The 16,609-nt window shown below is 33.1% G+C and overlaps 2 protein-coding genes across 2 annotated transcripts; one reads left to right on the top strand and one right to left on the bottom strand.

The window, feature by feature from the left end:
* Positions 1–2,374: 2,374 nt before the first annotated feature.
* Positions 2,375–7,026, top strand: HELRODRAFT_162363 (hypothetical protein; the record flags this gene model as incomplete). Its single annotated transcript, XM_009024590.1, has 12 exons — positions 2,375–2,390; positions 2,793–2,972; positions 3,135–3,236; positions 3,545–3,603; positions 4,301–4,491; positions 4,618–4,713; positions 4,846–5,028; positions 5,180–5,288; positions 5,485–5,640; positions 5,862–5,922; positions 6,217–6,291; positions 6,956–7,026. 12 exons carry the CDS (start codon positions 2,375–2,377, stop codon positions 7,024–7,026), a joined length of 1,299 nt encoding a protein of 432 aa, XP_009022838.1.
* Positions 7,027–7,697: 671 nt separating this feature from the next.
* HELRODRAFT_162362 (hypothetical protein) lies at positions 7,698–12,215 on the bottom strand (the record flags this gene model as incomplete). The annotated part of the gene is made up of 9 exons (XM_009024589.1): positions 7,698–8,431; positions 8,731–8,836; positions 8,958–9,269; positions 9,453–9,476; positions 9,647–9,796; positions 9,910–10,041; positions 10,110–10,184; positions 11,755–11,871; positions 12,114–12,215. The coding sequence occupies 9 exons, from the start codon at positions 12,213–12,215 to the stop codon at positions 7,698–7,700; spliced, it is 1,752 nt and encodes a 583-aa protein (XP_009022837.1).
* Between the last annotated feature and the right edge of the window lie 4,394 nt (positions 12,216–16,609).

The following is a 16,609-nucleotide window of genomic DNA, read 5'->3' as shown; positions in this document are numbered from 1 at the left end:
AACAGATTCAATCACAACAGTCGCATTTGAAGTGATCATCGAATTTGCGCTTGTAATGAATTTTGATTTTAATGGCAAGAAGCTGCTATCCCATTCAAAGTCATTCTATTTAAAAAGTTAAGTATTACCAGTATACGAAGAAGAAAGAAATATCACGCAACAAATACAGTTTTCTGTGAAAAGTTAATAAAAATTAATTTATGAACCTGGAAACCTATATGATGTCATAAATAACGCGGCGGCACAGAAGACCAACAGCCTATTATGGAGAGACCCATAAATTTTCAAAATCTTTTCGAGGAAAAATAAATATAAAAGATCGGCTATCTAAAAAATATAAAAGACGACGTAGATAAAATATCAATTCCAATGTAAATATATATATATAGGTACACATGTGATCGAAACGTACACACATTCGCATACGTACACACGTGTGTGATAACAACGATGATAACCACGTGCGAGCAATACAGCTATAAAGAAATTTCATATATAAAATATCTACACGCAAACATGTGATAGACATCTTCGCACACACACACACACACACACACACACACACATACACACATATGCACACCTGTGGTCATTAGAAATTCACATAGCATGAATATTCATGAACATGTAAAAATAGTTTTGATTGTTATAATTGTAATTTATTATTAAAAGTTCAATCAAATTAAAAGTTATTATTATTGTTATTATTGTAATTTATTATTAAAAATTAAATGCAAATCAGGTTAAACTCAACCGGTTGCGAAAAAGTCAAATCCGGTACAGCCCTAATTTGCCCAGGTCTCAGATACTACAGTGCGGAGATGTTATTTAAAGTGAATTTAAAATCGTAGAAAAAATCCTTCAGTGTTTATAGTAAAAGTTTAAATACATTTACGTACGCATACACATATTGAATAAAAAAATTGAAGTAAAATCAAAAAAATTTAACCCTTATTTATAGTAACAGCATCTTCCATTTTACAAAGCTTAATATGTCAAAAGCATAGGATTAGCTAAAAAAAAGAAAGGCGGTAGAGATCACTGCAACAAAAACATTGAAACAAATTTATATAAATGAGTCATTATCTATATCCAAATTTATTTCACAAAAAAATCTACCAAAGCAGCGACAGGTTGTTATCATCTAGTAAGTTATTCATAAATCAAATAGTCCTTTTTTATTTCGAAACTTTTGCCGACAACCGTATCTGGCAACCGTAAACGAAAACTGAAAAACTCAATCGCAAAGGATTTAGTTTGATCACATTTCAACGTATGGTATTTTGCATTTACATCATTACAGTGGTTTTTATACATAATAAAAAATTTATTTGGACAAACCCATTCAGCAAATAACCATGACATTTTATATCCTGTCGATCCTATTGCATTCTTCCCAATAAACTTTGCAAAGTTTTTCTTTGGCTACGCTTTTGCATATTGTATTCTTCCCATTAAACCTTGCCGGAAGCAAATGGAGCAATGACGTCACACATCCATCATAATTGGTGCGGGGGTTTTCTGGCAGGTAGTTTATGTTTGGGTAATCGGCGAGAGCTTATAAATAGGATATAATGGCTCATAGGTCTGCGTTCAGGTCAAGTGCATCATTTTAATTTCGTGTAATTCACATTGAGAAATAACTATTGTAATTAACAATGGTAATTCATTGGAAAAAATTACACCAAATAATGTCAATATTTGAAACGATAAAACATTTATAACATGTTATTCTATGAATACATATATAAAAAACAACATATATAGGAAATTCCTTATTATGTTTACGTATACCATGCCGTAATAATTTTGTGATTTTTGACCATGTAGATTTATATAATCGTTAGGTTTTTAAAAAATTTGTTTGAAATAGACGCTTTTATTTTTTTATTATAATGTATTATTAAATAAATTTTTTGTATTTTTTTACCATATAATTAGAATACATACATTCACACATCCTAATTAACGTTAATATAATTTCAGAATTTATATTCTATAGATATGCTATTTTAATTTGTTGTGAAAAACACTACAGTCTATCATTTTGCACAACGTATAAATAGTTAAAATTTAAACACTTGTTAATCTATGCTATTCACAATTATAGTTCTGAATTATTACGGCCCCCTGGTGTCCGTGGTATTAGCTGCTCAATGTTGGTTGATTTCCTATATGTGTATATTCTATGTCTATGTGTGAATATAAACATAAATTCATTCTTTTTAACCTGGTACCTCCCTGTTTTTTCCTTACCTTCACATTTAGTTATTAGTTGTTTATATTTACACGGATATAAATAAGCGAATAAATCGTCGTTAAGTTTTGTTCAAAATTACAAATTTAATTGTTGCCATTTATTTCTTGGGTCATCATGGACGATTCAACTCGTTAGTAAAATTTTTATTCTGCGTTGTTTGTATATATGTGTATGTATGGGCTTAGTACACTACACTACACTACACTACCTACACTCTACACTTCTACAGACATTAATTTAAATTATTAATATTAATTATTAATATTAATGTGTAGTCTGTAGTGTAATGCACTAATCTACTACTAGCTTTTTAACTTAAATCACAACTTTTTTAAATCAATCAAAATCTACCAGCTTATCTACCTAGCTTATTTAATTTTATTGAATTTTATAATGTTAATCATTAATGTAAAAAAAATTTCCATAATTTATTCAATTATTGTTATGATGTCAATATGATTGATTTTTTTTATTAAATTTGTCTCTAATGTTCTTATTTAATGTCTAATAATGCTAATCTTATCACAATCAGCAATTGAGATTGTGGTCTATTTCCATGACAACTCTGGCATAATGTTGAAGATTCAGGATGGTCAGAACATGGAGGCCAATATTTTGTTTGAATATGTTGCCAAAGAATTGAACCTACAGGCAGAAGTTTTGGAGCAAGCTAAAGAGGTCTTCTCTCTCTGGCTCGTTTCAGATCTCCTTGGTTAGCTTTCTTCATTTCAATTAATTATTGATTTGCCAGCATTTGCATTTAATATATTTTTGTTTGATACCTTATTTCTGAGTTTTATTTCAAGATCTCAATAAATAATCCAGCATTTCATTAAACTTTTTTAATTGAATTTATTTCTGTCACCTCTCATAGAACTTCAGTTGAAGCCAAACCATGTTCCATTTAAACTTGTGTGTTTCTGGGAGGAGTTGCTCGAGAAGTACGTACACTGCAGTGAAGAAGCCAGGCAAAGAGGTCTTCCAGCAATCCATTACATGCATTCACATTCTTATCTTATTCACTACATTATATAAACTTTGTTTTTCTCCATAACCTTATACTTTAATTATCTTTATTATTCATACAATTTTTTTAGGATTGAAATTTAATTAATTTTTTTGAAAGAAAATTGTTATTTAAATGTTTTAAAACAATCAAAAAATCTTTTTAAAAAAATTTATCAATCATGAACATAAAAAAAATATTTGTTTTATTATAATGTTTGAAAGGTTGGTTTGATTCTTAAATTGTTAACTGAGCAAATAAACTTTGTTTCTGACCAGATGAACCAATCATCATGTTCAGAAGGAATGTGTACGTGTCACCAAAACTGGAACTGCAGGTTTCCCATTCCTTTTTAAGCTCCTCTGTAGCCTAATGCATATAACAACAATCATATATATTTATGATGGCTCAATGGTTAAAGGCGCCTGGTTTTGCTATTGCAATGGCTGGGTTCGAATACAAAGAGATCCACGTCTATCATATGCAATGTGCATGATGTGTGGTTTGCACACGTATTCATATATGCTGTGTGTGTTTGTCGTTGAAACCTCTGAAGCAAATGCAAAAGAGAGAGATTAACCTTTAACCTTTTATTTAGTAATGTACATATTTTTACATATAACTACATACATTGTAACACCTATCATTCAATATGTTAAACATGTTCAATAAAAAGTTTTATGTTTATCATTCAATATATGTAATCAAATGTATGTTTTACTTGTTCATAAAAGTTGCTTCAAAAATTGATTTCAAACTTGTTCAGTTGCATCATATGAGTTCAAATACAATTCTCAATTTAATTGTTGAATGTTATTATGTGCTTTTGTGATGTGACAGCACTCGATTTCAGAAATGAAGCTGAATTTTTTCTTGTTTTATATTAAATTACCATTAGTTTAAATGAAAAATAACTCAAGGTTTAAACATTATGTAAAATATAATGTTAGCAATGAGAATGTTCCATAATATATATATATAATAGATGAAGTTATTGTTAGTAATTAGGAATGAACTCCTCAATCTACACACAGATACAAGATGAGAGATTGTTGAAGTTTTTATTCCATGAGACGAAGAAGAACGTAACAGATGGTAGGTTGCCTCTGTCATCTGAGCAGGATTACATCAAATATGCCGCTCTACACACTCACATCTTTAAACTGGAAAAACTGGAAAGTGCAGAAACTCTCCCTACAAACTTTGCTACACCGGCCTTTTTCAAGTTTTTATTTACTAGTTATTTTGTTTGTTTGTTATACAAATCCACTACTCTTTTACAGTTAGTCCTGTTTATAGATCTGCTGTTAATATCAAGCTGGTAATTCTGGGAAAATTGCCGTGGTTTCAGGTTTGCTGCATCTGTTTCATGCACCATATATTCTTTCAACTACTTTTCTGATGAGCCTGCCCTAATGTTGCAGGCTCGCATAAGCAAGGGAGAGCTGTTTGTTACTACGTCCAATTACTTAGTTTCAATTACTGCAATAAAGTCACCTTATTCTTCTCTTAGACTTATTTTTTAATACATCTTTAAATTTCAAATGTGAAGTTCCAAAAAATTTTTTTACCCCTAAAGAGATAACATGAAAGAATTCCTGCCTAGTTCACAATGCAAGCGTAATTTGTTGTTCAGACGAGACCAGAACCCCGAATTCCTCCTCTTCAACAGGTACCAATCGGAGCTGGCTTCTTATGAGAATCTCAATCTTTCTGAACTTTACATGAAATACCTTGAGGTTTCCTCATTGTTTACTTATGGGTGAGTATTTGTTATAGTTTAGAAGAATTTGGAACATGTATGTTAGCAGCAACAATCATACACACATTCATGCATGCACTAACAAGCATGAACATTTGAACAATTACACACGCACACACTCACATGAGTCTATGCATGCATGTATCAACAGTGCTGCTTATTTTCGAGGACAAATAGAACATCCAGGCAAGAAAGTTGATGATCCAGTTTGGGTGGCTGTCAGTTTGTCGGGTGTCACCATTGTTTGCATCACTGATGAGGTCTGCATTATTTTTTATATTTTTATTTCAATTAGTCTGATTAGCTTGGCTATTTTTTTGGTGCAATGGATTGGTCTTTAAGTTATTGCTTGAAGAATTGTTCTACAATAATAGCTTACCTGTAAATAAGTAATTGCCAACCAGCCATTCAACCATCTATGCAATGATTGATTTTGCAATGATCTGGTTGATGCAGATTGTCTTGCTGAGGGTTCCCTTCACCAAGCTATCCTGGCAGTTTGCAGAACCGACAAAGGAAGGACCAAACGTTCTCCCATGCCTCTTTCTTCACTTTCCTTTCCTTGAGAACAATCAAAGTGTAACCAAACTGCTTCAGATATTTTCTAAATCGGTTAGGAGTTTACTATTTCCATTTGTATTGCTTCATAGAACAAGTGGCACACTATTGACTGTCAGCAGTTTTCATATTTATTCCTTTGTGTGTGCATTGCATGCATGTTGTTCTCCATACTCTGCAATGTCTGCTTCTTACTCGCTCATTATTCATATAACTATCATTATTAACGATTCAATTGATCGTGTATTTATGATTCGTGACAAATAACTTTGCAGGCAATGTTAATAGACAACCTCATTGAAGCACTGATCTCAGTTAGAAGATCTGGTCTGGGTGGTGAGTTAAAATTTTATAATTTTGTAACATAATGTTTTAAAAATTTTCGCAGTTAATTGTTCATCCAGTTAAATTCTACTGGTTCAATGAAAGATATGATAATTTCACAAAAAAATTGTTTTTTTATAAGAATAAATATTAACTGTACTTTCACAATGTCTCATAATTTTGTATTTTCACCTCGATCTTGGAGTGCCATTCAACAATTTTATTGTTAAGGAAGCTGTATATCAATGCAAGATCCAATGGATATCTAATGACATAACATTTTACAACAATTACAACAATTTTCAGGAACATCGTCAGCTGACACTGAAGAGGTGAGTGTAAAGGAAGACAGACTGGCTTTCGTTACCTACAACACAAAAGGTTCCATGAATGTTTTCTTGCTCATGTTTGTTTGTTTGTTTGTGTTTGTTTGTTTGCTGGATAGAAAATAATAATAAGAAATTATCATAAAATGCCTCTTTCTGTACAAGTCTAGTTTATTTATAGGTGTTGGTTAGTGGCTAGATATGTATTTATCCTTTAACGCACTTGATTGCACATTGGTATGTAGGAAAGGTAGATGAATATTAATATTGTTATTTCAAAATATTGATGTGATTAAATCTGACATCATAATCTCTGATCAGACCCGAAATCGAAATGTTCAAATTGTTTTTTGAAGCTCATTCATGTTCACTTTTATTCACTTTTTTTCTTCCATTATGTAATTTTATCTAAATTTTAAACACTTTATTCAAATCGTTTATTTAAAATACTTTCTTATTAATTTATTCCATTGATGCATGTAGATTTAAATTTTTTTTTTCATCCCCAGCATAATTTTAAGTCTCAAGCTCTTCACTTTTATTTATATTAATATTTCTATTCGTTCTCCAGCACTTCTAACTTTTACACATTCCTAGATAGATGATTTTTTATTGTAAATTATTACATAAATAAAAACATCAAAACGTTTCATTTAGCTTAAATTTTTTTAATAAATTAATAAGCAAATCATCTTTCAAGTAAATTTCATTTTTCGAAGGTGAAAAGATCAGAAGTACCATCAGGATTCCAAAAGAGTCAGCCGCTCAGAGAACAAGTGCTGCTGTCTGATAATGTGATGTGATGATGATGTGATGGGATAATGAGACAATGATGTGATGGAATAATGTGATGATGATGTGATGATAATTTGATGTGATGTGATAATTGGACGATGATGTGATGATGGTGATGAGAATAATGATGACATGAATGACAATTTGAAGGTAAGGTAAGCCTTGTGTGGCCCGACATTTCTACTCGCCTTAATTTCGTATTTTAATGATATTATTTGATTTGTAAATTGAAGAATATGATGCGTGTGGATAACTTTTGAAGTTTTTATTTAATAAACACTATCCATTCCAGATGTATGATTTTTATTTCATTTCGGTATTATAAAACAAGTAAAAAAGTCTTCGTTACTCAGTTATTTTTACAAATTATTTTCAGCGATAAATTAAAAGTTTAGCTCTGTACATGTATTGCACTTGTGAACAAAATTATTTAAAATAGGTCAAAGTTACAAAATTGTAAGACTAGATATTGAACATTTATAGGTGAGCTCTGGCACGCTAGTTTACATCTACTTTGCAATCACACCCAATGATGATGGCGATTAATGGTAAGATGGGATGATGACGGTGATGAACGTCGCCAGTAATGATAATGCAGACTACGATAGTAGTAAGTTCTGGAGATGATGTTGACAAGATGATAGATATCTACAAGATGATGGATATCTAATGGTGATGATTATCGAAGATGTGGTCAGATGATTGAAGTGGTTCGAGCAGTGATGGCGATGACGATGATAACGATGAAGAAGACAATTTCAGCGTGTTCATGGACGGAACACAAACAGCAAGAGATGATGACGATGATGGTGACGATGATGACGAATTTAAAAACGTATTCGACGTGCCAGCGTCTAAAAGTAAAACCTTGGAATTCAATTTATTTGATAATGATTGTATTGCTTCGGGCGGCAACGATGATGACGACGACGATGATGATGATAACAAAATTGAAGGCAGTGATGATTTTTGCAGAGTTAAGGGTGAGATTAAAAAAGTTCTTCTTGGAGATTTTTTCTCCATTTTAACAAATTTGCTCTCAGAGCGACTCTTTGAGATGAAGCCAGCAATTTTGGCTGTCGTAGATGATGACTGTACTGCGGTGTGCGTCGTGTTGTCGTGCAGAGATTTCAGGTCGCCTGCAAAAGACGTGTGTGAAGTTGGATTGACGTTTTGACGAGCGCTGTTGTCTTTTAAAGTTTTTGTTAAGTGTGATGAAGACGAATGAGAAAAGAGATTGATTGAAATGTTTGCTGGTTCATTATGGATGTCTTGGTGCACCATCCTCATTGGATGATGTTCCGGTGAAAATGCAGATGTTATAGTTGTCAACGTGGTTGATCTGGTTGCTGTTGCAATTGAGGTTGTTGTTGTTGTCTTGTTCTGATCACTGCCTGCATCTACGCGGAGTATTTTTAATTTTTGATAGAACAGCTGATTTCGAAAGATGTAATTGGTCTTCAACATGCGGTGATAGGATGGATATGTTCAACCGTTCAGTCAACGAAAAATCAGAATTCGAATGTAGTTAGTTTTACAATTGTGCCTTTACCAAGTTTACTCAAACAAAACGAAATAAAATGGAGTATCAAGATTATAAATCCTGAATTAAGTATTTGCTTCAATGTTACCTTAGGACATGAAAGTTACACCTAAACGATATACCAGCAATGTATATGGCAAGTTGAGAAATATAAACCTGTGAGGACGTGGAAGAGACAGAGAGGACATGTTTTCTTCAATATGAGCCACCGGTCGACGCACCTCTTGTGGAAAATGTGGAAGCAAGGCAGTAGGCGTATCAGCTGTGTTGTATGGTGTATCATCGTGTATAACATTTGATAAAATACTTTTTTAATTATTTTTAAAATTTCAAAATATAGCTGTATACAGTAACAGCAAATAGTAACAGTATAGATAACATACATCATCTTTTTTATAGTCTTCATAGCAAATTATGCAGTGTTTCTCAATGATGATGTTGCTAAATTTGCTGGACTGGTTTTGGTTACAATAATTGTTGTTGAGATGATGGGGCTTGTCGTAACGAGCATTGATGTGTTGACGCACTTTTGCGGTCTGTTGATGTATGCAGCTGTGTGTTGAATGCTGTTGCATGTCAGTGTGGTTGTTGTTGCTGTTGGTGTTGTTGCTACAATGCGTGCTGTTCAGCTCCATGTATGTCATCACCTTCATTTGTTCGAGCACTTTTTTAATTGGCTGGTTCCTTTTGAGGAGCTGAAAAACAAAAATTCATCTTGCATAATTAAGTTTATAGGTCGCATGAACGGACATGAGTTGCGTAAATCAAATGAAAACTTTATGATATATTTCCCACATAGATGGATATTAATAACAAGTTAACTAATAATTAATGAATCAATAAATTAAAGTATGGCTGGCTGTAAACATTTTACTAACCGTCAAGTTTCTCTGTTTTCTTATCTGTTTGGAAAAAAATAAATTAATTCATTTAATTAACTGATATGTCTTGCATATATTTTGTCTGTAATTTTGCAGTCGTGAAATCAATTTAACAAAATTTGTACAGTGAATTGAGACGAAACGTAAACAAACTTTGATCAACAGTGAATTGGGACGAAACGTGAACAAACTTTGATGAAGAGAAGAAGGACGATGAAGAGCGACAGGCAGACGATGCAGACGGATGATATGATGGACGTCTTGTAACTGACCATGGAGGGGGTTTCGGAAGAGGAAGGAGGGAGAGGAAGTGGAGGAAGAAGGTGTTTCTCTGATGGGATCTAATGAAACGAATTTGTGAATGAGTGAGCGAGCTAGTAAGTAAGTAAGTAAGTAATTGAAGAAAAGATGGAATTCTACAACATACATATTGAAAGTTGGATGAGTTGATTACGTTTACTGGCAAAACTTTGATGCTGGCCATAGCAGCCTGGTAGTTGAAGAGAACTCGTTGCAGCTTCTCCGATGCTCTGCCACTGACGACCAGCACTGGCCTGGTTAGCAGGATGCGGTGCTTTTTGTTGAGCTGAAAATTTGTAACGTTAATGATCAGGAAGAGATAAAACGCAAATGAATAAACTACTTGCAGCTAACCAATTTTGAATAATTTTTATCGTGCTTCACGTCAAATATGACAGCCGTCGCTCCATTCGTGATGGCCAGCTTTGCCTTTCAAGTAATTTTTTAATTTAATTTTACTTATCTGTGATGAAGTTATGGAAACATTTTCAAATGATTTTAGTTTCAAAGGCAGAAAAAATTGGCTAAACAACGCCAGTAAACGAACGATTGGAAATAAAAAAAATATTTACTTTGAACAAAAGCTTTGCAAACGTTAAATCTAATAGTTTAAATTGGTTTCAAAAGTGCTTTCAATGTTAAAGTTTCTTTGATAGCAAAAGTAGACATCAATTGATGGCTGGTGTAAATCAGATTCAAAATATTCTACATGCAATAATGTTTCGAGCAATTTAATTTTATGCTTTAGAAATCTCTTGCTTAGCCACATTAATCATTCGTTAATTTCTAAGCGTACGGTTTTACAGCGTTGTTTAATTGTTTCTTCAGTCAAGTGGTTTGTTTAGCATTGAAGTGTTCTCGTCTGCAGAACTCCCGCTATTCAGTCAGACGTTGTTCGCTCGCACTGATAAGTTTGTTTTACAACCGCGTTCACCAATTAATCTCAAATTTGAACTTCCTAAACTTCGGAATGATGGACGATCTTGACGGAAAGGAATGCACTCTTCAAGCTTCACAAACGTTTAACGTGATATGCATGCACCCTATCCACAACTTGACACCAACATGCACAAACAACATTCGCTCGAACATTCCACATACGCCATGCCAGCGGGTGTTATGATGTGAAGCTATTTTTAAATTCCAACAAAAATCAGAACGATGTTTTTATCGCAATCAATCATGTGATTAACAACACGTTTGTGCCTACATAAGGAAAGCATGCATGCATACTTGTATATATACATAAGTACATTTGTATTAATATATACACATCAATATTTTTATCACTATTTGCGGTAAATAAGCCTCAATATCATAAATCATTTCGTTTTCTCTGTGCATTTTTATGTATTAAATGCACGCATGCATTTGCATTAGCAACTGTGTTTGCATATGATGTATGTCTGTTTGTCATGTATATGTATGTATGGGTGTCATGTATATGTCATGTATATAGGTATGCGTGTTTCATTAGAAGAAAATTAAATATTTATTTTAAAAACTTGAAGTCACTCTGGGACACCCAACGTGAAAGAACTATGAATTCTAATTATTAACAAATTTCACACCTTCGACTACCTACAAACTGCACACATGCTATGAAAATAACTAATAAAATTTTATCTTCCAGGCGCAAAGGTGTTTAATTGCGTTTTGTTGCGGCCAATCACGAGGTCTGCATCTCACGTGCAGCTGTCTTCGTGAGTCATAATTTTTAAATTCTTACGTCTAACAAATCTTCCCCTACAACGGGAACCAACACATCTCTTCAACTTCTTTCTTACAGATCGTCGGCCGGAAAAGTTTGAACACCATGAGACGACACATCGTTACTTTTACACACACCTATGCGTGAACGTAAACCCAAATTTACACACAAACGCATTGCACACACACGCACGCAGACATGTACACACGCACGCAGGCATGTACACACGCACGCAGACATGCACACGCACGCAAACATACATGCGAATACACGCACATGAGCACTCACTTTTGTGATGATGTTGTTGCAATGATGCCTCCTACGCAGCGAAGGTTCCAACTTGAAGACAGCCATCCACGGCAAGTTGACCGGCAACCAATCATATTCCGTCTGACACATGTGAATCTGTTGGATGGTGGTGGTTGTGGTGGTTGTGATGATGGTCATCACGTGAAGGTGAAAGTTTAACTCAAAGTTACTTTTTTGTCAGCATTTAGAGTGCTTTATGTTGCGTAAACATTCAATGCTTATATGCTTAGATGAGTTGAACCTGCTGTTAAATATTGAAGATGTTTCTATATGACGTTAAAAAATGTTTCAATACTATAAAGAAACTGTTTGTTGTATAGGGGAAATACTTCAGAAACTTGATTGATGTTTCCATTAAAAATTAGTGAAGTGCGTACAAAGCTTGATACATAGGCATGGGAATACAGGCCAACATTGTTGCCTGGTATCGGTATCAGCATCGGTAATACGTTCAAGCATATAAAATTTAAAACTAACTCAAGAAAGATTGCATTTAAAGTTGCCCAAAAATTGCGTGGAGCACGTACATTCAGTGTGCAACTTCATGAAACTGAAGCCACAGGGACACGTCTTTCAAGCAACATCACAGAATCAGATCACACGAACTTGCAAACGGATGGCATAACGAACACACGCAGTTACAAACCATTTAAGCAAAGAAAATCATCTGTGCGTTAATGACACATCATAACCATATGCACTTCAAATTTATATAGAAACAAATTTTCGCCGTGTTTATACGCTCATATACACGTACGTACACACACGCAGAACACACACACGCAGAAAAGCAAACAAAAAACATGATACAGTTTGATACTTTGAGGTAAAAATGCATGGTAAATAATAATCAAAGGAGACTCTTTTGAATAATTCTTTTCATCCAGCCATTTATAAACCAGACACACGTTGTAATAACGGTATATATGAATGTGTAAAGTGCATGTCGTTTGTGTATGCGTGTGTGCTTGCGTGTGAAAATATTCATTATAGCGTAGAGTGTGTGTTATGTGTTTGATGTGTTTTTTTATACATGTAAGTGTTTGCATATATGTGTTTTTGCACGTTTGTTTACGTGTTTATATGTATGTATGTGGTTTATTTGTATGTCTGTTTGTTTTCATGCTTGTTTATCTGTTTGTTTGTATGTGTATGTAATTGTAAGTATGTGTGACTGTTTTTATGTTTGTGTTAATGCCCCATTCCAATGCACCCGAGTCTATGCCACCAAGTTTGCTTTTGCTCCCTTTAAATATAAATAATAAACAACTGAGTTGAGAAACAAATTTACGTTCTTGAACTATCACATTATGTGTTGATGTGTGAAGTTGGTAGCAGTTGCATGTGCATCTGTCGGAGAGTGCAGCCAGTTTATAATTTATCACATCATTCGTTACATATCACGGTGCTCCCACGTTACTTCGAAAGACTTTGCAGACTAGAAAGTTTAATTAATATAAAATACACACCAAGCGACAGCCCTGGCGATGATGTATTAATAGCAGTGCAATGTTAGTTGAACGTTTGTACAGAGATCAACAAGATAGAAAATGCCATAAAATGTTGGAAACGGGTTGTGGTACTGTAATGAAGTGAAATGGAAAAACGGAAAGCAAACAAAAAAAATTGAGAGATGGAGTTGAGTCTTCGTTAAAACAGTGATGGTGGTGTAAAATGAGCTGACAACTAACATTGCGTTGCATTGCATTGTAGAATTGTGAAGCGCCTCTATTGAGCTATCTTCAGAGGCGCTAATTGTGCTTCGTTTTATTGAAAAGATGATGTTTCAAGCCGCCTCTAAAGCCTTCAATGTCAGAGTTGACTTTTAAATCAATCGGTAATGAGATGCTTTGAACGGAGGGCAGACAATATCTCCGTGCTTTGCTGATCTCAGTCAGTCTATTATTGAGTGAGTAACAATGGTCTATCCTATTGAGTGAAATTCCTCATCATCAGTCACCATCTCATTCATACATTCTTATAATGATCATTTTATCATTGATATCACTTCTCGTTCATCATCAGATATATGACGTCATATTTTTTTATCTACTTGTATCAATCATGTTGTTTCACCACGTTATCATCTTTATCTTCATCCTGACCTCAGCATTTAATCACCAGTTTATATTACTGCCTAAGTCATTTCATTCATTGCATTACGATTCAGTTACGGTTTAGCTAGGTTATTTTATAAAACCTGCGATAAACTTTTGCATGCTGTTTAATTAATCATCAAGTTATTTGTCAACTTCAAGTTGAAAAAAAATGTTTTTTTAATTAGAATTGTGAGGTGGCATCATGAACTTGAGAGGTCTAAGCACGTAGGGTCCCAGATGTGAAATGAAATGAAATGACGTCAATGATGATAGAAACAATCTGGTCGGTCAAATAAGAATAACAAAAATTTGTGAAGAAAATGAAGATGTTTATTTAGCAACTTAATTTTATAATCTTGCGAATTTACTACGAGCACAATGTATTTACCATGCTCATCATCATCGAAGTATTTGTTCAGCTTATTGACCTTCTATTAGTTTTTAAATTAATGTTTCACCGTTAGTGTAATGATAATAATAATAATGTTCACATTAACTTCTTTCTCACCACCACTTAATTCCCACATTCCAAACCTTCAACATGGCTATCTGCTCGAATCGACAAAATTATAAAATAAAATGTGTTAACATTTTCTTGACGATCAGAAAGTAAATATTGAGACAAGTTAAAATTGAAAATAAAGTGCTTTTGTGTGTCAGTTTGTGTTAGATCAGGCCATCATCACAAATATTTTCAAATGTTGTTATTTGCTTGTCCATGGTTAACAAATAATTTGTAAGAGAAATAAAGGTATGTTTAAAGTAAGCGTAATATGTACTTATTGTACTTGTATTATTGACTTTTCTATCATATTACAAGCCCAGATATAATAAAAATTAAAAAGTTTCAATTGAAATAAATAATTATTTTAATAATAATTTGAAGGGATTACAAAGTTTTCTTACAAGCACGTAGAAGCTAACTATTTTCAGACGAACGCGTGTGTTAGTGTTACAATATTACAAGATAAAAAAAAAACAAGTGAACTTGCAACTGAAAATTTTCAGGCAACATTTGTTAACTTTCATCTTGTTGGAATATTTTATTCATCCTACTACGCTCATCTTTTTCTGTTACAAGTTGGTTTCGCCTAATATTAGCACTTAATTTTTTTATGATATAACAATTACGTAAGTTATTTTCGATGAAAGAAAAGGCATGCAGCAATTGATGTGAGAGAGTCTTTTGATTTCATTAACAACAGCATTGAAACAACCCAAGACCAATGTATAAACCGTAGCAGAACAACAAGAGAACACAGGACCACATAATCAAAACTAAAACTTCATCATCAAACACATTTGGAAACAACATCAAACAATAAGCAACTTACATAATATCAAAAAAATCAAACAACAAAGACGTGAGTGAGAGAGATGAAATGACATATTTCCATTTGATCAATTCATCAAACAACTGTTTGATGAGTGATATGAAAAAATTACAAAAATACCATACAAATATACATACGCAGATAGAAAATTTTGCACACAAAGTTGCTACACTGACTCGCGTATAATGAATGACGCATGTGTAGACGTCATAAACATTTTTGAACGATAAAAAGGAACAAGAAAGAGTTTGGTTTCATAAGATGTTGTTTATCAGAACCGCACTGTTGAATTATATTATCATCAATTGTTTCATCGAGGCTTGTTTCAATCCACATCAAGTACATTCTCATCTCACAGACAATCATCATCTTCATCATCTTCATCATCTTCTTCTTCATCATCTTCTTCTTCATTATCATCTTCTTCATCATCTTCTTCTTCATCATCTTCTTCTTCATCATCTTCTTCTTCATCATCTTCTTCTTCATCATCTTCTTCTTCATCATCTTCTTCTTTATCATCTTCTTCTTCATCATCTTCTTCGTCATCATCATCGTCATCATTTTCTTCTTCATCATTGTCATCTACTTCTTCTTAATCATCATCATTATCATCTTCTTCATCATCATCATCATCTTCTTCTTCATCGTCATCATCGTTATCATCATGCACCTCACAGCACTTTCTCCTTCTTTCATCTTTTATTTATTTCGTTTTCAACATCTCACGTCTCTAATTCCCTTTCACTCCCAACTTCTCCTCACGTACGTTGATTGTTGATTCATTTCAACTTCGGCATCGCTTCTTATAATTGTTTTTCCATCCACACCCTCTCATTATTTCTCGTAACTTTCACTCCCATATTTCTTTCCTCTTTCCATTTATTCCACTGTTTGACGTTAGCATGCAAGTCATTCGTTTCCAAAACTTCTTACATTTATCTATTCTATTCTACGAATGCATTTTCAATTATTAAATTAATTTAATGCAGAAGAGTTTTTCAGTTTCTCTAAATACGGCAAAATATCATTTTGGTTCATTAGAATTTCAAATATAATAAAAGAATTCGAGACAGGAAATAATAAATAATAAATAAATCAATTAATTATGATAATTATCTTATTCATTAATTAAGAGTAATACTAATCATTATTTAGTTTATTATTGATATTGTTTAAACTCGCCCATACATTCATGTCTGATCGTAAGAATTTTAATTTAATCAATTTTTTATAAAATTTTTCGATAAAAATTGTTGAATCAAACAACTTTAAAATATGAAATAAGAAAATATAAAATAATCATCTCACATTTACAAGATAACCGATGTTTAATAAAATCGACTGGACAGATTCAAAAAGTAAAAACAGTCCACGAAAGACTCCAACCAGACGAATAAA

This window comes from Helobdella robusta, assembly GCF_000326865.2.
Source record: "Helobdella robusta unplaced genomic scaffold HELROscaffold_4, whole genome shotgun sequence".
NCBI classification, from domain to species: Eukaryota; Metazoa; Annelida; class Clitellata; order Rhynchobdellida; family Glossiphoniidae; genus Helobdella; species Helobdella robusta.
The sequence above is the reverse complement of the archived record's forward strand: the minus strand, read 5'-3'. Positions and strand labels throughout refer to the sequence as shown.